Source organism: Mastomys coucha, unplaced genomic scaffold, assembly GCF_008632895.1.
Source record: "Mastomys coucha isolate ucsf_1 unplaced genomic scaffold, UCSF_Mcou_1 pScaffold13, whole genome shotgun sequence".
Classification (NCBI taxonomy): Eukaryota; Metazoa; Chordata; class Mammalia; order Rodentia; family Muridae; genus Mastomys; species Mastomys coucha.
In genome coordinates this window covers 38,704,586-38,727,408 of record NW_022196895.1, presented here as the reverse complement: position 1 = coordinate 38,727,408, position 22,823 = coordinate 38,704,586, and the positions used below count along the sequence as shown (strand labels likewise).

The following is a 22,823-nucleotide window of genomic DNA, read 5'->3' as shown; positions in this document are numbered from 1 at the left end:
CTAACTACCTTGCAGTTGGTGAGTTTTCAGGTACATGATGGGAAGGAGTTAGAGCTCCAAATTGTGAGCCAGTCATTCTTCCCTACAGACAGGCGAAACCACTCAGGGAAACTGGCCCAGTGAAGCCTCTCCTCGTAGAATGCATTGTGGCTACATGTAAAAAGTCCTTGCACAAGCTTGAGTGCAAATCCCAGGCCTGCCCCATGCAGTCTTATGATTCTAAGAAATTTAACTCCTAGGTCAGCAAGATGTCTCAGCAAGTAAAACCTCTTGCCACCAAGTCTGACCACCTGAGTTCAATCCCCAGGACCCACACAGTGGGAAGAGAAAAACCAACTCCACCAAATGTCCTCTGTGCACTTTGGCACATTCAAAATAAATAAATGATGTAAAGCCACACTCACACCGATGGTCCTGGTTAAGCTCATTGGGCTCTGAAAAGTTAAACAAACAAACAAAAACAGCATATGAATATAAAAAGGGAGCTTATAGAATGGAAGAAGAGTCAAAGAGGGTGAGGTCAAGAATAATCAGGATGTAGTGAATACATGGATGAAAAAGGCAAAGAACAAATTTAAGACACAAAAGTTTTTCCTGATTAGAAAGAAAAAAGAAAGAAAGAAACCACATATTTCACTCTATTTCCCCAGCTGTAAAATAGGGCTATTAATGGCACTGCCTCCATCTGTCTGGAATGAAGGACAGATGAGACTGTAAGATGTCGTCCAGGCAGGCTCAAGGCTTGGTAGACACCAGCTATTTGTGGTCATGCTAAAACAGGAATCATGGCTTCTTCCCTCAGCCAATCCTGAGTCAAATCCAAGCTCTGTGATCATGAGGGAGACTCAAGACCTTAGAGAAGAATCAAGTGCCTTCGGATGAAAGTGGGTGGGAGGCAGGGCACGGATCCACTGGAAGCTGCTCCAGGAGGATGTCCTTGGTGGTGGGAGGATGCTCCTGCAGGCACAGATATGCTTAGGCTCTTTGTTTTCACATCTTCTGACTTGGGACTTTATTTTTAGGTAGAAAAAAAAATGTGTTTGTATCACCTCCCTCTCCCACACAACAAAGATCTCTTCCAGTTCAGCTTGTTTGCTGAGCTATACCGGTTGAGGCAGAGAAAGCTGACACCAGATTTTCTCTCCTTACTTTGGGAAAAGGAAAACATGCTTGCTGGCACCATAGGGTATGGAGACACTTTCTGATGGAATCTAACAGCAGCCGATAGGAACCTCTGCTCGCCCTACCCAGTGCCATACCCACCAAGCCTAACGCACATGGGTCAGCAGCCAGAAAGGACATCAGAGCTGCAGCCCCCTCCCACGATGTTTGTGTTTGTTCGCAGGTGTATATCCCAAATACAGAAGCTGAGTTGAGAGGTGGTATTTTGTGAATCCAGGAATGCACATGCCCCATGCAACCAAGTAATCTTTGCATCTGGTTTTCGTAGACAAAAAAAGGTGCCAAAAGGCAGTGTTAGCACAGGCTAATTTTAGAAAGAACACAACGGGGTGCCTAAGAGATAATCAAATAGGAAGAGGCACAGCCTGGTGCAAAGTCATTGTAGCAAATCGTAAGCGGCAAAAGACCTAGCAGGATCCTAGGTGGTGCTTGCTAATATATGTCCACATTTATTAGTGCGTGGCTGCCTAATTGGTGCTACTGAGGCTCAAAGCATGAACAGGTCTGTCCCCATCTGCATGATTCCTGGCCCATACCTTTCCATTTTAATCACTATGTGTTTGTTTTCATGTAGACAATTAAACCCATCATTTTGGGAATGTTGCCTTACTGCTTAGGTGAGATGAAAAAGTGACACAATTTAAAGATGGACTAAAGAACAACGTGGTAAGTTAAAAAAACAAACAAACAAACAACAATAACAACAACAAACCTGGTGATGTACATGGGGCAAACATCACAGAGATGGCATATGAGTAGTGGAGTCGGAGGAATGCAAGTCCCCTTGCTCAGCTTTGCTGTGCCCATCATCCATATGACAAAGTGCAGCTGGTCCCCATACTGAACCTCAGCTCCAGGCAGGAGCCTCTCAAACTCTTGGTAGGGGTAATCAGGGCCAGTTCCTTCACTTCTGATAAATACCCTTTGGAGAAATTTTGTTTTTATTTCCACTGAATTGCTGTTATAAACAAAAGTCTAAAATTTTCATTCTGATATACAAGAAATATATATATATGTACATATGAACACATGTATATACATATATATAATATGTGTAATACACACACACACACACACACACACACACACACACACACAATTTTTTATGGCAAAGGAAAATCTTGAGGTGGGAACCTGGAAGCTAAAACTGAGTATATTCTACATGATCCCAAATTTCTCACTACACATAGATGGTTTCTTTATAATACTTAAGCCCCCACTCAAACTCTCAGCCCTAGCAAATCACAGCTTATGGAGACTAGATAGCCTGAATATCTTAAAGGAGGGAAACTGGGCTTTGTAAAAACCTCCTAGGCTTTGCACCTGGAGGGAGGACCCCCCTTTTGTCACTCACTAGCTTTGGTTGATGAAGTGTGTGTGTGTGTGTGTGTGTGTGTGTGTGTGTGTGTGTGTGTGTAGGTGGATGTGTTCATCAGCACATTATGTGGAAGTTGGTTGTCTCCTTCTACCAAGTGGGTCCTAGAGATCAAACGAAGGTCATCAGGCAACAGGCACCTTCACCTGCTGAGAATCTCCCCAGCTCATTAGCCAGGTCTCTTAGGAAACTACTTGAATGTTCACAGAGCTTCCACTTCCACCCCTGTAAATAGCTGTAAAAGGTGCTATTCGATGTGTTGGTGTGAGGATTAAATAAGACAAAGTTCAGGATACGCACACTGAGAGGCCTTTAATGAACCCTCATTGAGCAGCCACTGATGTTGTACAGATAGTTCATGGGAAAGGATTTACAGCCTGCTGCAGATGAAATTTATCAGTCTGGGAATCCCAGTAAGAATTCAAATTGAATAGTCTGGCTAGAGTGGGCCTAGCTGGCTCCTTAGCTGTCACTATAGAGTGGCACCAACACCCTTGAGTGATCTCACGGGCAAGATTCAGTTTGTCTTCTATGTGCCACACAAGATAAAACTAAGATGAGGAGCCAGAAAACATAAGTTCCTTGAGACAAGGTTTCACAGCATGGCCAGGCTGGACTTGAACTTCCAGCAATCCTCCTGCCTCAGCTTCCTGAGTTGCATAATTAGAGTCATGAGCCACCATACCCGTCTCAGACCTAAGTTCTAAGGCTCCCAGAGCACCATAGCTACTAATGCCCCAAGTTCTGCCCCCATCTCCTGGGCCTTCCTTGACTCGTCTGTGCCAGATATCGTGGACATCAAGCCAGCCAACATGGAGGAGCTCACGGAGGTGATCACAGCAGCTGAGTTCCACCCCCACCACTGCAACACCTTTGTATACAGCAGCAGCAAGGGGACCATCCGGCTGTGTGACATGCGTGCATCTGCGCTGTGTGACAGGCACACCAAGTGTGAGTATCACCACAAGGGCCCCTGGGGGTAAGGTGTCCTGGCTTCTGACATTCGGAAGGAGGGAGGTCCTGGAAGGGTTCCATCTCCTTTAACACTGGGAGTGAAGAAATCACAAGTGCTAAGCTAACTTGGGAGTCAGCCCCACATTGGACATTCTGAGAAGAGTACACCCCATGTTTGAGTGTGAAGCACACAGGTACTGAGGAAACCTTGCCAGCAATGGCTGGCTGAATGCTGTGAGCTGATCTGATTCCCGTGTGGAGATCATTCACTGCTGTGAGGAGGATGACCCCCAAGGAGTAGCCACAGAAACAGTGAAGAAGTTGTTAAAGGGTGATATGGATAAGGATGGCATTCACGGTTAGCAGTAGAGAACTCCAGGTAGATCTTGGCAGCAGCGTTAACCAGACTTGCTGGTAATGAAGATACAAGAGAGGGAAGGGGTGAAGAAGGGCTAGGAAAGTAGTTCTTACCTTTCCTCTTCTTTAATGCTGCAGCCCTTTAATACAGTTCTTCATGCTGTGCTGAGCCCTGGGTGTAAAATTATTTTTGATGCTACTTCATAACTAATTTTGCCACTGTTATGAATCACAATGTAAATAAATATCCGATATGTGATCCAGAAGGGGGTCACGACCCACAGGTTGAGAACCACTGGGATGGGCTAAGGCGAGTGGGAGAAGGTAGGAGTAGATCCAGGGTTTGGGGAAGGGAGAGGGAAAGGAAGACATGCTCAGTGGTTAACATGAATGGCTTGTGGGATGGGAGCTACTGGAAGTCATACGAGGCATGAAGCATATGTACTCAGTTTCGGACTTGGCCAGTATAACGTGAGATGCCTCAAGGGACAGGTTCTCTCTGGTAAGTGAGGATGGAACAGGATGGGAGTACCACTGACCTAGAGATATCCCAGAGAGACTACCACTCACTAGAGATATCCCAAAGAGAGTACCAGTCACCTAGAGATATCCCAGAGGGACCTCAAGAAGCCCTGATGTTCTCACAGCAGTGCGTCAATGTTAGCCTGGGCTTTAGAGTCAGTCAGGCCCACCTGAGTTCTGAATGCAGTCATAAACTCTGAACTGACTGGGGAAATTGCTAAGCCCAGAACGGAAGCTGGAGAATAGTTAAGGCCTTAGAAAGTTTTAGAATGAGAATGGTTTAGGACAGTACTTGGGGAGCACAGCTAAGCTTTGGCCCCACAGTCCCCACAGGGCAGGTGGGCAGAAAAGATCGCTACTGTTACATGAATAAGGTGCTGTGGCATCTTCTGAGCATGAGGTAGGAGCAACTGATGGCAACAGAAGGGTCATTGCACTCCTCAAGCATACCCAGGCCTGCTTCTGTAAGTGACTTAGAACCCCTGCCATTTTACCAGGTACAGGAGGCCCCATTATTCATAATCGAATTCATATTCGCTGAGCACACACCATATGTCAGGCACTGTATCCAACTCTGGAGACACAAGGAGGAGAAAAAGCAAATATACCTCTCTCTGTCTCTTAGAGCTCACTGTATTAGCCAGGGTCCTGCAGAGGATGAGAATGTATGGGTGATGATGAAGAAGGATGGGTGGTGTGTATACAGAGATTTATTAGAAGGAACTGACCCGCGAATGAAGACTGAATGGTTGAATCCTGAGATCTGAAGTCAGCAAGTTAAGTCCTGGGAGAGGGGATGGCCTTCCATGACACAGGCCACCAGGCTGAAGATCCGAGCATCTCGATTCAACTATAAAGGTGCAAAAATCATCCCAACCCCAAAGCAGTCAGGTGGAGAAAAGCTGTCACTCACAAGAGGACCAGCTCTTTCTTCCAGTCAAGACTTCGCCTGATTGGCTGAGGCCCATCCCTATTAAGAGGTCAATATTTATTCAGTTTATTAATTTAAATGTTAAATGTATCCCAAAACACCCTTGCAGAAACACCCGAATGTCAGACCAAGTATGTGAGCACCTGTGACCAGTCAAGTTGACAGAGAAAATTAAGCACGCTGAAGAGTAAAGACACCTGCCTCCATTAGAGAACCATAAACAAACAGAGAATTGCCCATGGGTGGAGGGGCGTGAAACAGCAGCGTGTTGTGCTCTGTGTTTTCATCATGGGGATCTTACAAAGCAATGGCTGCCCATCTGAAATGTAAAGACTAAGGAGAGAGAAGAGTATAGGGACGCATCATCCATGCACACAGAAGCAGGAAATCCATAAGGACACACACCCGGGAGCCCCCAGGAACTGCTCCTCCCTCCAGCCCTGATGCCACACACCCCTACAAGATCTAAGTCCAGAGGACAGTCCCTAGAGAGACCCAGGAGCTAGTGAGTGCCTGTAAGCTAGGCTTCATCATCAAACCGGTCCACTACGCACCCCAGCCCAGCCCAGCTCTGCACTGAGAGGCACCAGCCTGTTAACCTAATTAAAAAGAAATAGATTCCTTTTCCTGACCGGGCCAAAAGACTGACCTTCTTCAGAGCATACCTCCCTTTGTTCCAAAGCCACCCAGCCCCAGCTCCTGCCAGCTGGGGAGGCCGGTGTCCTGACCTCCTGCCTGACATTTCATATTGATTTTCTCCATCCTCCTCCAGTACCAGCCTGCAGTTGGCTGAGGTGTGTGAACGGCACTGCAGTTCATCAGAGTTCAAAATGAAAAGCAACATTGGCTTTCGGGGATGAGCACAGAGAAGGAGGGTATTTAATAACCGTCGGCGTTTAATCAAAACGCCGAGGAAAACCGTGTTATCAGAGCCGAATATATTAATTTCCATATGTCCCTCACTCTGCATGCTCAGCAGGGGTTGGAAGGGATGATTTGTCCTCTCCCTCTATGTTTTCTGATTTTTTTTTCCTATTCCTTCTGGCGGTGGTGAGGTGTTTGCATTTGTAGTCTGAGGCGCCTGAAACAAAGGGTACTGAAGGTGGCAACACTCTGGCGGGAGCTGGATCCTGCCTTCTCTTTCCACACACGTGTGCTGGGGAGTATGTGGAGAAACTGGGCAGATGATACAAACGCCAGCCTAAAACAGAAAGAGTTAAGGTCTGAACTCCTGTCCAGCATCTGCAGGGATCATCTCTTGTCCCGTGTCCACCCTATAGGCTCCAGAGATCCTGGCCACTCTAACCTGCTTCTAGGACTTCCCACTTCTTTAGCCCCTTCCTGCCTCAGGGTTTTTACATAAGTTCTTCCTCTACCTGGAACACTGTTCCACTCTGACCCTCAATTGCCACATGCCTGGTGTGGACCCAGACTGAGCACTTGTGGGAAAGAGACAGATAGATGGTCCAAAGACTGTGAGAGAACGTGTATTCACTTATCGAGGCTGTTTTAACAAAGTACCTCAACTGAGTGACTTAGCCAAATGTTACTGTCTCTCAATTCTGTTTTGAATTTTAAAATTTTATTTAATATGGGTCATGTGTGTGAATGTGGGCACACATTACCACATCTTTATTCATTCTGTTAATTTAAACGTTAACCTTGTATGAAGGTTAAGTTCCAGGAGTCCATTCTCTCTTCCTTCTCCTTTTGTGGCAGGCCCTCTCCTGTTGCTTGTTCCACACTGTATACTCCAGTCTAGCTGTTCTGCAAACTCCTGTGCAGTTCTCCCATTTTCCCATAGAAATGCTGGGATTACAGGTGTGTGCTGCTGTATATGGTGCTTTTATGTGAACTCTGGGATCAAGCGCAGGTTTCCAGGCCCGTGTAGCAGCATTCTTTCTAGCTGAGCCATCTCATGGGACCCCGTCTCATAATTCTCAGAAAGGTAGCAGCCGGCAGCATTGGCTGGGCTGGGCACACGTTTTTCTCCTTCACTTGAAGAGAACTGTCTTCTTTGTGTATCCACATCCTGTGTGCATCTGTGTATAAAATACCCCTTCTTTATAAGAGTTGTCTTGGATGAGTGTTCACCTAGTGATGTCATGTCCATGTGACCACATTTTTAAAGCTCCAGTCTTCAAAAACAGTCACAATCTGTGGCACAGGGACAAAATAGGACCTCTGAGTGTTAAGTTGAAGGTTGCAAAATTCAGCCTCTACAGGAAGGAGAGATGAAGAATTCTGCAAGTGTGCAGGCCCAGGAATCTTCTGCCCTGGTCTTGTTCCTTCCCACAAGCCATTGCTTTCCCTCCAGGCAGTAAGGACAGGAAAAGGTGACAGACACGAGGTCCACACAGTCTTCATACAAAGTGAGCACAGTAAGTGAGGTCCACAAGAACTATACAAGGAAAAGCTCCTGTTCCATGTTCATCTGGGAACTCTCCGTGGTGCTGAAGCCGTTTTTCTCTAAAGATGATTTTGACCCTATTCAGAGGTTCTAAGCTGAGAAGTCTACTTCCTACTCAAAAGTCACCCTTCAGTAATGATAAGTAGAGTTTGAGTTTAGTCCTTAATAAGTCAAATCATGTTAGCAACATAAGTATTTTAAAAAGCAGAAATGTTGATAGTAAATCATAAAGCATTTTGTTTCAAAATAAGTATATATATACATGTGTGTATATATATATACATATACATATGCATATCCATACTTTGATAACACATATATATACATATATACATGTGTATATACATATGTATGTATATATATACATATATACATATGTATGTGGGGTATATATGTGTATGTATGTGTGTATATATATATATGCACACATACATACACATATATACATATATATACACACACACACATATATATATATGTGTGTGTGTGTGTATATGTGTGTATATATATGTCACCAAAGTACGGATATGCAGGAGAAAGAGACACTCCCTACATACCCCAAAGTGCCCATCATAGGTGTAGGAGGTGTGCCAGGCAGTGTGGAGTCCAGCCTGGTGTTCCCTACACACATGGCCCAAGAAAGTTTTGTTCTTTCCTTCCAGACAGCAGTGAGTGAATTCAAGAGACTGGGCTAAGAAGTACAAGGAAGTACAAGGAAGACCACTATCAGCCTATGCTACAATGGCCAAACTGAGCCATCTTGAGAAGGTTACATCTCTCTCTGCCTCAGTTCTCTCGCATGCAAACAGTAGCCAGTGGTCATATTTGCTTTGTAGGTACTTGGAGGATTAAATGTAGAAATACTCATGAGGCCTCAGAATAGTGTCTGCATCTTGATGCAAGATGAAGACCCTCTCTCTTCCCTTCCTCTCTCCCTTTCCCCTCCCCTCCCTCCCCTCCCCTTCTACCCTGCCATGCCATGCCCCCTCTCCCACTTCCTCTCCCTCTTTTTCCTGCTGTGTGTGTTTTATTTTAAGAGTGAAACCAGGAGGAGAGGCAGCAATAGCTGAAGAAGTAGTAACATCAATCATCACCACAGTCGATCTCTGCAATGTTTTACAACATCCAGAAATCAAGCCAAATACATAAGTGTGGGCCCATTGCAGCCTACCCTATGAGGTGCCCACCATTGCTCACTCAGAAAAGAGAAAAACTGGTATATTTATAGACTCTGTAGAAACAAACATGGCTATGGTTTGATCCAGATCTGTGCAGTTAACTGGCTTCTTATCATTCTGGCCTTTTATTTGTCTGTCCATCTCCCCACTCCTCTTGATAAGGGCTGTTCTGTATGCTCACTTTGTGTAGGGGCTGTGAGAGGCCTGTCACTGTGCTCTCCTTCCACCCTTACCACCTGGGGGAAAACATCAGACTCCTGCTACACGGCTCCACGAAACAAGAACCGAACAGGCCATTCCAGGGTGGCGTGCATATTCTGAATTCAGTCCATGTCTCTATTCTACTTCACCAAAATACCAGGACTCACTAATACAACTAAGATCTATTAAACATCTTCTGGATTTTGCCATCCAGAAGGTGACATTTCATGGGGCAAGGGAACAAATATATTCAAAATATAGATAAGTAATGAACCTTTAGTCAGTGGTGCAAACAATAGGAAATAATATAGGGTCAGAGAGTACCTGGGGTGGAACTGTTTCACAGGGTGCTGTGAGGGAAAGCCTCTGAGCTAGAGGTAAATTATTGGGAGGATACAGTGATGGTGAGGATCCTAGCTCAGGAATAAGTGTGTTTGGAGAACAAACCAGGGGCCAGAGGATAGAGATGATTATCAGAAAGCAATATTTATAAAAGGAGGCAAAATGTGAACTATGAGTCATATTTTGCATAACCTGGGAAAAGCCTATGGATTCCATTCCAAATGGAACTAAGGAACTCTTAGCAGAAAATTGAATATAGTCTTGTGTTGAACAAGGTTATTTTGGTCAATGATAGGATCCCCTAAATTTATATTACCTGCTGACATCCATCATTTTTTGTGTTGCCCAATAAAAAGCACCTAACAATGCATTTCTCAGAATGTATCCTAGCACAAAGACTTGGCCTGAGCTGTAGAGAAGGCTCACTGGGTAAAGCGCTTGCCCCTTATGCATGAGAACTGGACTTCAGATCTTCAGCACCCATGTAAATGTTTGGCAAGCATGGTACCCTGCCTGTAATCCCAACCCTCAGAAGGGAGAGACAGAAAACTCCAGAACATGCTAGCCAGCTAGACTAGCTGAATCCACGGACTCCAGGTTCACTGAGAGATCCTGCCTCAATATGTAAGGTAGAGAGAAAGATATCCATCATCAACCTCTGGCTTCACACATGTGCGTACGTATGAATGTAGCCCCATACCAATAAACACCACACACACACACACACACACACACACACACACACACACTCCCCAGAGAGAAAGCACCGTTATCCTGGAACGTGTTTACAGCCTTAAGAGACTTCTCAAAAATGGGGCAGCCAAGCTGGGAGCAAGGAAACTTATTGGAGGACTCTTTCCATTGTCTCAGGAGAGATGATAGATACTCTTGCTAGGGAAGGGGCATAGGTATGGTCTACTTCAAGGCAAGGCTGTGAAGGCTTGTTGAGAGGTTTGAAATGATGAGTCAGAGGGAAGGGGGGAACTTGAAGGAGTCATGTGTTAGTTTGGCTGATGGTACAGTGGAAAGATACTAAAGTGAGGAGACTGAAGAAGGAACTAGTTTGCTGAAGAAAGAAGCTTGCTTCTTCAGCTATCTTCCAGATAGGAATGCCTATGAGTCATTCAATTAGAGAAGTCTAATGATCAACTAGATACATTAATGTGGAAGCTCAGGAAGACATTACCCTACAGGTATAAAGTTGAGGAGTCATGCACATATTATGGTGTTTCAAGTTGTGGGACAGAATGCTTCTACTAAGACATGGTGTGGGCAGAGAAGAGTGGAGACCCAGGCCCAAGGCCAAAGGAATGTCAACACTTAACAATGGGGTACAGAGAAAAGGGGAGGAGATGAGCTTCTCGGGGTAAGAGGAAATCAAGTTGTATAAGCAAAGCATGGGGAAAGGCAAAGAGATACTAGGACCAAGGGTATCAAATGCCTCTGTGATATCACCAAAGACAACATGGGAGACATAATCATGAGATTTGGTCCTGGGACGGCCTTTCACTATTAAAGGAAAAGTGACTGCCTGACATGTTGTAGTGTACATCTGCTGAGTGAAATTAGTCCTGTGATGCCTACATCACATCAGATGCCTAATGTGTCAACGCCTACAACCCTACAGATATGGGTTAGATCTTTCACCTGAGTCTTTACTCTAGTGTGATTTAGGCATGCTTACATGCATTCTGCCTACCTCTGGTGATCCCACCATGTTGGGAGGGATTGGTTTGCACTGGGGACTTAGAGGAGAGCCAGTTAGTCATGGAGGTCCTGAAGAAGGAGCCAGGGGGAATTTCACACCACCAGTCCCCTTGAATGACTCCACCAGCAAGCCTGCCTTCTGTGGTTCTTTTTTACCAAGTAGATCCTTTTAGAAGGGCAAGACCACAGCCCAGATCAAAATCCACAGGGATTCCTTCCTTCAGATGTCACCAAGACAGACTTTCTACTCAGCCTTCAGTCCCAGAGGGGATGTAAATGTGTCTCGAATGGACCATATAAGAACCATCAGGTCTTTTGTATTGAGGAAATAAAGATGACAGCACTTTGGGCTTTAAACACTGAAATATTTTAGTGAGTAGACTCGTAGAAAGCAGCCGTGAGGACAGAGCCAAGTTTGATGCCCAACCCAAAAACACAAAGCAGAAATGTCATTTTCCTCCAAAGGTGGAAGGCATGCAGGAAGATGTGTTGTTTGTGTTGGAATCCTGTGTCATATTTAATCCTTATGCAGGTTGGTATTAGTGCTCCAGTTTATAGATAAGACATATAGGAGAAGAAACTTGCCCCAGGTTCCAGGGCTAGAGTCAGAATCGAACCTATGTCTGTCTACTTCATTGATCTCCTGTGTATTTGGCAGGGAAAAGTGCATGATTTTCTTGTATCCAGAATGACAAGTTGTGGGTCTGCAATTTATGAGGCCCCACGCCCTACCCTGACTATTTCTGGCTGCAGTGTTAAGTCAGCTTTGCATGGGATGTGAAATCTACTCTCATTCCTCATCTCCAAACTTAATTGCTATGCCCAGGTTCTGTAAGCCACTAGTCACCCTAATAAACCTGTGTCTCCTTTCCCAGGCCCCTAATGGAATGTGTCCAAAGGCATCAACTCTAACTGCAGCTGTGATTCATCCTAAAGCCTCCAAAGGGGGTTCAGTATCGATCTGGGACACAATTAACACTGTTTACTGCAGGCTAGCTTGGTTAGGTTAGAGAAACAAAGCCCTTTATTAAAATGCTTTTTTCCTGATGACAGGATTACCAACACACGGAGACACACACCCCACCTGGAGAAAAGCCAAACAGCCTTGCTGTCTCTCTCTCTCTCTCTCTCTCTCTCTCTCTCTCTCTCTCTCTCTCTCTCTCTCTCTCTCTCTCTCTCTCTCTCTCTCTCTCTCTCTCTCTCTCTCTCTCTCTCAATGTCTACCCCATTCTAATTTAGCAGCAATTAACTGCAGAGCAGACAAGCCTCACATCTTAGTAAAAATAGAATCCCTTCCCCCTTCTTCCGTCTTCATTTCCATTTTTGATTAATTTACCAGTTCTGTCAATTAGTCATCCTGGAGACTGCAGTTGAGTGGATTTTCCTAAGGACTAGAAAGCGTATTAATTTTGGAGGTAAGCGTCATTCATTAACAGTTGACACTGTCCCAGGTCCTGCCCGCTCCTCTGAACAGGGTCTTGGGTGAGAAAGCAGTAGAGGTTGAAATTACCACCTGCACATGGCTACAGTCTCCCCTACCTACTCCCCACCAAGATATGCAAAATGAGAAGGGTCACTTGTGGGGTCCTAGGTGGCTCTGGCCCTAGAATATCTCTGGGCCACCTTACCTGTAATTGTCATCCATGATGAGCCATTATAAACAAGTCAAGGGCACAGGTGAGCATCTATCTAGCTCAAGGCAAACAGAGTCAGGAGACTACCTGGGAGGCATTTTCTCTATGGAGGGTCCCTGGCCTCTCAGGTGTATTAGCTGATGCTGTCGGGATCCTAAGGTAGCCCATTCTTTCATACCAGAGGCATGTCAGGAAATCCAGTACTTCCTAAACAATGTAACAAAGACCCCACAGCCCCAGTGGCTTCAAGCCTCACATAGCTGTCATCTTGCCATTCTGGAGTCCAGACATCTAACATGGGTGTGGCCGGCTAAAATTAGGTTGCCTTCCCATAGGACATTCTGGAAAGAATTGACTTCCTTGAGCTTTTCAGCTTCTGGGTGATTCCCCCATTTGGATCCAGCAATAGGGAAATGAAAACCTCGAACCATACCCTTGCCTTCTCTTCTGCCCCATCCTAAGGACTCTTCTGTTTGTATGAGGTCCACCCAGATAAAATGGAACAATCTCATTCTGAGGTCAGCTAATTAGCAGCCACAATACCATCCAGCCTCACTTCCTTTTTGTCATGGAAGGGGTCCATAGACTGCATGAGGTAGGGGAAGGGATCCATAGACTGCATGGGTTAGGGGAAGGGGTCCATAGACTGCATTGGGCCAATTTTCTGCACACCATACACCTCAAGTTTCAGCTAAGGAACATTCTACTAAAGAGATTTCCTGGACTCCTAAGCCATTTTAGATGTCCTCTCTGAACACTAAATGTCATGTGTTGCCTGATCTGTTTTTTTCCTCACTAAATCAAACCTCCCCTATGACTAGACACTATTTATGGCTTCCTAGGCACATAACAGCATACTGAAAAAAAAATCTTCTATATAGACAAGCGACTGTAATCATTCGAAATGATAGTTTGCATCTGGTGCTTCTCTTTGAAGGGCTAGGAAGGCTTGCAGAAAGGAGTAGTTGACTGGATCATTCATTTCTAACTTTAAGGATGCATTTCTTGCAGCAGGGATTTAGGTTAGTAATAGAACATGTTCTTAGCAAATAGGAGAAAGTGTCTGCAATCTCCTGAGGAGGGAGAGGGAGAGAGGGATAGAAGGGGCAGAAAGAGACAGAGGAAAAAGTTCACTTTATCATGTTTAGCTAACATTAGGGATAATTTATATTTTATTATATTTTATATTATATATTATACATTTACATATTATATGATATATAATAATATATTCATAGTTAATTTATATTAAGGTTAAGATTCCTAGGCACTGAAAGCAGGAAAAAAAATGGCAGTAAACAGGGCATGGTTCCAAAAGCTTCAATGCTTTCACAAGTTGGGAATATACAAGGTAACTTGAGTGCAGGAGGAGTCTGTGAAATAGTGGCCATTTGTTACTCATCTACTCTGATTCTCAAAAAATAGAGCCTTCCACCCATGCAGCATCTACTCAAGGAGAAGGAATCAAACACCAGTCACATGGACAAACATATTTGGTGAAGAGAGATCCTGGAACAGAAGCTGCCGTAATACAAAGGCCCTGGGTGGGACAGTGCTTGGTAGGTGGGCATCAATGAGAGGAGGTGGCCAATCTGTTAAAGAGAAGGAGCTGCTGTGGAGCTGGTGGCCTAGGATATGTGAGGACCTACATTTAAACTCCCTTTTGCACAACTGGCACCCTTCATGCTGTATACCATCGATAGGACATGGGCATTGGGCAACATGGTAGGCCTGTAAGCCATGGTAAGGACTTTCAGTGTTACTCTACTAAGGAAAGGGACATCCAGGAAGGTTTTAGGGAAAGGAGTAGATGGGTGTCTGCGAACATTTAAGAATGAAGCATCAGGAGAAAGAGTGAATACTAGGAAATAAGAAAATTCTTAAGATGTCAAGTCTCGTGGCTTGGAGCAATGCCAGAGGTAAAAATTAGTAGGTCTGTTTTTAAACTAGCTGTGGAGGGTAAGGTTGAGAGCCAAGGATAAGAAGGCTAGGTGGAGGGCTCAGTAAAGTGTTCGCAGTTATGAAGGGATGAAGACCTGAGTTTGATCTGCAGAGCCCATGCACCAAAGCCAGTTGTGGCGGTGCGTGCTTGTAATCCTGGTGGTTCAATAGCCAGCCAGCTAAGACAATTTGGCAAGTTCCAAGCCGATGAGGGATCCTGAGTCAAAAATGAGACAGGGGGTTCCTGTGAAATGGTGTTTGAGCTTGGACCTCTGGCACACACGCAAGCACATTCACATACAGAGAACCAAGGTTCCCAAGTGTTTTGGTCTGAGCATAGACCAATTCATAAACTCTGCAGACTCTAAGATTCGTGGAAAAACTCATAAAATGTTTCCATTGACACATTTTGCTAAGAAACACTGGCAATCCCTCCTCATTTTTTTATCTTCACTGATCTTAATGAAAACTCTCAAAGGCCATAGCCTTTGCTTAGTCCAGACAGCTCTGCCTTGACTTCTAGAGTGCCAAGGTTACAGGTTTGAGCCACTGTATTTTCTTGTGTATCTTTGTTGGGTTTTGGTGTTGGGTTGGGTTAAGTTGGGTTGGGTTGGGTTGGTTTTGGTAACCTTGGTTTATTTCTTACTTTAAATGATGAATACCACCATCCTTAGTACTTACGTGTATTAAAAATGGAGAAGAGAAGGGGAGGGATCTCTTATGTGTATAACTGACCTGTGTTAAATATATCAGCTAATTCAAGCCCATGTATGCTTCACATAATTCTATTTTGACATCTCAGCAGGTGGCTTCCATAACTGAATAGAGGGGGCTGCCCTCCACTCCACTGGCTTTCAGTCCATCTTACAGGTCCTTTATCTGTTGAATTGCTCTGAGGATGTGCTGGTCCTCCCATCATCACCAAGCACAGAGCAGAGCTCTGCAGCAGAGGGCAGGCAATGTTCACCACCACTTCCCACCCTCCCACCCACTCCGAACTTCACCCCCTCCCCCCTCCGCAAAGCTCCCTTCAAGCTGTGACACTCTCTTTTCTATCTTTAACCTTAGAATAAGCATTTCAATAGGATTTATCTTTTGTATGGGTATCCTTAACCCTGAGGTCAGCCAGTACATCCTGAAATTGTAATGGCTTTTGAAAATTTCTGCACTAAGACAAAGTTGTGAATTGAAATTTACATGTGAGGAAAAACAGGATCATTAAGCTTAGGGAGAAAACATGGAAATCAAAGCAAATATTAACCCGATATTGTGCTGAGTGTGGTGGGATAGAAAGGCATATGCTAATGCAGGACAGGAAATTATGAAGTGTTTCTAACATAGAGTTTATTTTTAAGCTGAACATGAAATTTAGACTCCCAGTGTCAAAGGCACCAGATGCAGACTAAAACTATGCAAGCAAGTGGTGATGGTAGTGGTGGAGCATGCCTTTAGTCCCAGCACATCTGTGAGTTCTAGGCTAGCCTAGTCTACAGAACTAGTCCTAGTAGAGCCAAGGCTACATACACAGAGAAACCTTGTCTTGAAAAACAAAACAAGACAAAACAAAAAGCCATGCAAGCTGAACAATTGCCCATGTGGCTTCAGAGTAGAGTGCTTGCCTCGCCCTGAGGTCAATCCCCAGCACCAGCCAAAAAGAGTTTACTCTGAATAAAGTGTGAAATAATTGAACTGAAAAAATGATTTCACATGCCTGCATCCCCAATGTCCCCTCTGTGCTTTCAAACATCGTCAGTCTCTGTTAAGCACTTCCTATGTTCCTGTCATCATTGGACCACAGAATTATGAACTGGGATTAGTCAAATGCATACTTGTTGCCCTGGGGAAGTTATTCATGGTAGAGGACTAGAGGCAGAGCCTACCACAGCATGGACACTAAACTATATTGGTTGGATATATGGATGAATGGCATGAGGTCAGATGTGAGATTAAACATCACATTTCTCAGAATATAATAATAATGATTCTTTTTTATTCAGAATTTCATAGAATTCTTTCCCATCTAAGACCCTCTCTACCCCCATACCCACTCAATTTCACATTATTTCTCTAGATGGAAGGAAGGAAGGAAGGAAAGAAGGAGGAAAGGAAGGAAAGAAGAAAGAGTTTTTGGGTTTTTTTTTTTAGGCCACTAAAAACATGGAATCCAATCTGTGTTGGCCAACTGCTCCTAAACACACAGCCTTTCCTGTAGTGTGATTGATTTTATACCCAGTGTTACTCCATCAGAGAAAACTGATTTTTCTTTCTCCCAGTAGCTATTACTTGTAAATAGCTTCTTGGCTAGGGGTGGGACTTTATGGAGCTTTCCCTCATCTGTGATGAGTTTCTGCAGGGCTTGTAGGTGCTGTCACAGTCATACGTGCATCTACTTTGTTGAGGCTGCAAAGTGCCATTTTCTTAAAATTGCCACCTCTGGTGCTTACACTCTACACTTGTCTTCTGCATAGACCGCTGAGCCTTGAGGGGGGAGATTTGATGAAGACATCCCATTCGGGGCTGAATGCTCCCAAGTCTCTCACTTTCTGCACAGGGTCCAGTTGTGGGTCTCTATGGTAATTCTCATTGCAAGAATGCTTCTCTGCTGATGGTTGAGCGATATATATTGATCTGCAGGTATAACAATATGTTGTTAGAATTTGTTTTATTGCCACATTCATTTAATACTGCTGATTCTTAAATGAGGATGTGACAGAGATGTTGTGTATAAGACTTTCCAGTTCCCAGAAACATCACCCTCAAACTCAGAATTGTCTCAATTTTATACTTTTCTCCTACAAGCTTTCTGAAATTTTTAATAACTTATGTCATTAACTCTAATTTTTACATTTAAACTTATTCTGCACATGTGTGTACATGCATGCTTGCATGCATACATTAGTGCCACAGCACTATATAGAGGTCAGAGGACAGCTTTTGGGAATGGGTTCCCCTCCCACCTTTTATGTTCCAGGGATAGAACTTGGGCTCTGTGACAAATACCTTTACCCACTAAGCCATCCAATGTCTCTAAAATAGAGCCTTGTATGAAATTACTATTTGATACAATGCTATATGTAGCTTGAGAATGGCACTGTTACTGGCTGGGGTCCTGCTCTACTTGGAAGTTGTACTGAAAGTAGAAGCTCTCTTCTGTGCTGGTCTTAGCAACTTTTGCATCCCTGGACATTTGATGTCAGTGCCATCAGACAAGCAGGGTCAACAGCAAGGAATACCCTTTGGTGTTAAAATTCTCATGCAGGCCACAGATCCTTAGGCCTTTCCTCCTATGGTAACAAACTTCAGAGCTCTTATACAGGCCTTGCAAGCCAAGATTCCTCCACCCTCAATAGCAGCCTATTCTTGGGACAAGGGTGTTTAACCCCTTGACCCTTGGCAATCCCAATGCTGCTTTTATCATCTTAACTGTTGTTGTTGTTGTTGTTGCTACTGTTGAGGGTGTTGTGGCTGCTGCCAGTGTCTTTCTGACATTGCTATGCTGTAGCTTCCTTGGCTTTGACTCTGCAGTTGTCAAGGCCTTTCAGTAGTTCCTATGGTTGTGCCCCTAGTACTGTCAAGGCCATGTGGTCCATTCTACAGCTGTGATGTTCTCCATGGCTTTGCCTTTCCTTTACCTGTCAAGTACCACACCACTTAGTAGATTTTGTTGCTTGGCCTATTGGCCACTCGCTGCTACTGCCTCGGCTACCACTTCTTTCTTTGTAATACCAGTCCAGCCTACTCTACTGGAAAAGGAAGGAAGGAAGGAAGGAAGGAAGGGAGGGAGGAAGGAAGGAAGGAAGGAAAAAGGAAGGGAAATACTTGAAGGGAATAAACTATCTCTCAGCAGTAGACCACTTTTCTGGCATGCACCAAGACCTACATTTAATCCCCAGCACAGAAAAAAAGAGAGAGAGAGAGAAGAAAGGAGGGAAGAAGGAAAGATAGGACACAACCACTTAAGAAAAACATCATGATAGTAAACAGTCCTGAAGGCTATCTCCCATTCATTCAGCTCAGTAAGTAGTCTGGAAATCCCGCTTAGACAGAAAGGGGACGTTTGTACCAACCAAAGCAAACTTTTCATCCAAATGTATGTTTGCACCAATCACAGCCTTGTTCTTTTGTCCCGAGCACAGTAGTCCACTTGCCAGGTGAACGAGGAAGTGCTTCCCCTCTGACCGAGGTAGAAAAAGTTGCAGTGTCACCTGAAGTTTACCAGGGCTTATGAAAGCAGGAAGTCTACTATAAACCATTAGAAGCAGTCCAGGCTAGAGATGATCTTGCAGGAACTGGAGCAAGCACCTGTCATTGTCCTTCAAACGTAGGCATTTAAGCGTAGAGTGTTCAAAACAGATAGTCCTGGTATAAAAGATACCCAGCTGAGTGTCTGCTTGGCAGTCACTCTTTGCTCAAGGTAGCCAAGACACCAGAGGAGAGAATAACAGCTGCCCTCTGGGGAGTCAGAGTGCCCCACGCCTCGACATTTTTGCTTCTTTATAGGAAAAGGTAATGCTTGTTTACTAGAAACTTACCCGTATTAGTGTTGCTTGTAATGGAGTTTTTGTTGCTTCCACAATGGTGTCCTATACCTGCCCGGTGCCCCCTGAATGATGATGGGTCTCTATCTGTATTAATATCAACATATTATATGATGTTCTATATTGACTTCTGGGTCCTAACCAGATCTTGACAACATAGATCTGGAAGTTCACAGAAGAAAGTCATGGCTTCTGGGCCAGGAAGAATGTCGAGGGAAGGGGGAGGGGAGTTAAAAGGACAGAGCCTGATGTTAAGAAGACTTTGGTCTTCTAGAGAATTTTAAATCCACTGAACAACTGCAGACTAAGACGTGGCTTCTTTGTGTTCTGTTGAGGTTTATAGGGTAAATCTCAAAGACCACCTTATGATAGTCCTGTGGCTTGGAAAGCCTGGCTTTAATGGGAATGAAGACAGCATATATGTATACCATGATGGCCGTCAGTGGTGTTCTGGGATGAAACCAACTTCAGTGTGTAACTTGGGTTTCTTGGCTTAACTCTTCCAAGCCTGAGTGTCTGTCTACCTGGGCAAAACAAGGTCGATCACAGGATTCCGGGATTGCCATGTGGATCAGTAAGAAAAAAAAGTTTTCCTGGCCCTAGTAAATCTGAGCATACATTAGCATGTGTTATTGTTCACAAAAGTCCATGGAGTTGGAGATAAAAATGAGGAAATTGGATCTCAGGAAAGCCGAATACTTACAAAACGCCAAATACTAAATTCAAACCAATTTCTAAAACCCACGACTGCACATTGATGGTAACAATTATATTGATGGTATAAATACAACCTGACTTTCTGCCTTACAAGGCCTGAGATACAGCCAGGTAAGACCGGCACCTAAGAAAGCCAGAGAGAGCAGAAACAATTTGTACAAGAGTCTGACCTTTGGAAAATCAATCCATTGTGGGTTTTATTGCCCTGGTGGCTTCGTTTCCATTTTTGAAACAAGATCCCTTATAGTCACACTTTGGTCTGTAACTCACACTGGCCTTAAATTCCTGATCCTCCTGACTCTGCCTCTCAAGCTCTGGAATTGCAAGCATGTAGCATCGTGTCCAGCTCAACACAACACAGATCAGTTTCTGTAGAAGCTGCTAAGAGCTTTCCTCATGCACTGAAGGGAGTCCACGAACAACAGTGCTGACTGAAGGAGGAGCCTTTGTTTCCTGTGGGGGTGGTTATAAAATGTGTTCTCTTTTCATCAAAGCACGCTGGCTAGAAAGTCGAGAGTTCCCTTGGAATGTGTGGCACTCTTCATTGGCAGCATGGTGGAACCTAGAAACACACCTCCGCATTTGTCTGTGAAGGTCTTCCCACGGATGTTCTTCTGAGGAAAGGTGGTAGTCCCCATCTGAATAAAAAGGGATATAAGACGAAGCTAATTAGGTGCCAGCATTGCCTGCCTTGCTTCCTGGCCCATAGAGATGTAAGAAGTCCCAGCCAAATGTTCCCAGCACCCTGAGCTACACCAGACCTCTCCCAACATGATGGGCACTAGCCTCCCTCAAATCATGAGCCAAAGTAAATTATTCTTCCGCACAGCGGTCAAGTTTGGTCACAGCAACAGCAAAATAACAAATAGGAAAGGAAGGAAAGGCGTGTGTGGAAGGTTTGTCCTGAGCTATGAGAGAGCCCTGCAGGTAGTAGGTGCTTAATAAATTGGCCCTGATACATTATGTTAATTCCACAAAGAGATGACTCTACTTGTTAACTGCGGTTGGTGAGAACACGGAGTTAATGAAGCATTTGCTTGCTATTTATACAAAGTCTTAAGGCTTATATTACCTTAAATCTATTTTTCTGAGACCACCACTCCCTGCAAGCTATGGCAAGGCCATGGGGGAATAGCAGCAGACTGTCAATACTTAATTTACTTTTTAGCCAATTACCAATGGTACGCAACTCTCTGAACCTCCATGTTTTGCCTGCTTAAGAGTTTTAGCCCATGACCTAGCACACAGGACAGTCCCCTACCTCTTCCAACACAGCATTAGAATTTTCCTCTGGTAACAATGTCTCTACTCCACCTGTGCGTGCTTGGGATACCACCAGACGCTGGATTAGTGGTGGATTAGTAACAATGTATTTCTGTAGAAAATCAGCTCTGGGAACACACAATCATTCATGCAAGAGCCAGAAGACAGAGGGGCTGTGAGCAGCCCACACAAGGTCCTTGCCACGCCCCACTCAGAGTGAACTGCTCACTTTGGTCTGCTAGGAGAGTGGCTCTTCTCTTCCGCTCTGTGTGTCTGCCTCTCCTAGCAATGATTATGCATAAAGCCTGGGAACCAGGGACAGCTTGAGAGTGCAGCCCTAGCCTTCTCGGTACCATGACAACCAGCTTCCCAGCATTCACCCCTAATAACAGGCCACTCACTTGCCATCTCCTCCACCTGGGCAGAGACTCCCTAGGGGGCTGAAGCTGCTCTTGGAACAGCTGCAAGAAGCTTCCTGTGGGGAACAAATTATCAAAGACAGAGAAGGAGGGAGCAAAGGGAGTTCTTTCAGAGGGAAAAGAGTGGAGCAGAGAGACCTGAGTCTCTAACCTGTGATGTGTAGTAAGAAATCCAAGTGGACACTGCCATCATGATTCTGGAGCCCCTGGCTACAGGAAAGTACAGTTGTGCAGAGAGAGAAGCATAAGGCTCGGGTAATCTGCCCCACACTAGCCTTGCAGGGAGAGGAGTATAATGGAGGGATGAGCCCTCATAAAGCTAGGCCTGCCTGTTAACAGATTTCTTCATTAGGCTCCTGTCGAGACCCCCACAGCCAACTCATCATCTTGTCTGGACTGGAGCCACCTCCTATCGCTGCTGCCTGCTGGATAGACTGCTCAGAGACACCCCCTTCAATCAATAGCCTTCCAGAATGGCAGTTCTCAAAAAGGAACTAGACCTGTTTAGCTAATAAATGACTATTCTTCACAAAAGAACGACAAACAGGTCCACAGTTAATGAACTTGTCTGTGGACACTAGCCCAAATGTAGGCTTTAGATTGGCAGGCCAGTGCTGAGCTAAGCATGGGGTTTTGTTTCCTTCCGTTTGGATCATAGATTCCAGCCAAGGCTACCATATGAGAAGGTTCCACCCTCAGAGCTAATGAGCCCTTACAATGTGCACACTCAGAGGCCAGAGGGTCCCGTGGGGCCCAGTCTCTCCATCCTGTTTCCTCACCTATGCAGTGGAGATTATTCTCCCTCTGCTATGCCTGGCAGGGCATGGGTGCTGTTGAAATCACCAGTTCTTGCTTTCTGGGAAGCCCATTCTTCAACCTGGAACTTTCTTTTTTTTTTTTTAACTTTTATTACATTATGATGAGAAAAGTTACATGATTTCAATTTATCTGAATTTGTTAACATTTAAAAACATATTTTAAGTAAATAAAATTAAATCACATTCTTGTTTCCCTTTTGTACCCCAACTCCTCCCAGGGACCCCCTCTTTAATACCTACAATATCTTTTTTTTGTCATATTCCTCAAAATTTATAAACTATTATAACAATAAAAATGAGTATTATAAAAGTTGTTTGATATAAAACAACAATC

General features: G+C 44.5%; 1 protein-coding gene across 6 annotated transcripts in view; it reads left to right on the top strand.

The window, feature by feature from the left end:
• The window catches only part of Ppp2r2b (protein phosphatase 2 regulatory subunit Bbeta), a 417,822-nt gene that overhangs the window by 361,327 nt on the left and 33,672 nt on the right, over positions 1 to 22,823 (top strand). For all 6 annotated transcript variants that reach the window (XM_031365583.1, XM_031365585.1, XM_031365581.1 and 3 more), the window contains one exon: positions 3,344 to 3,508. In XM_031365583.1, coding sequence (XP_031221443.1) covers positions 3,344 to 3,508 — 165 coding nt within the window. The remainder of the gene's footprint in view (positions 1 to 3,343; positions 3,509 to 22,823) is intronic.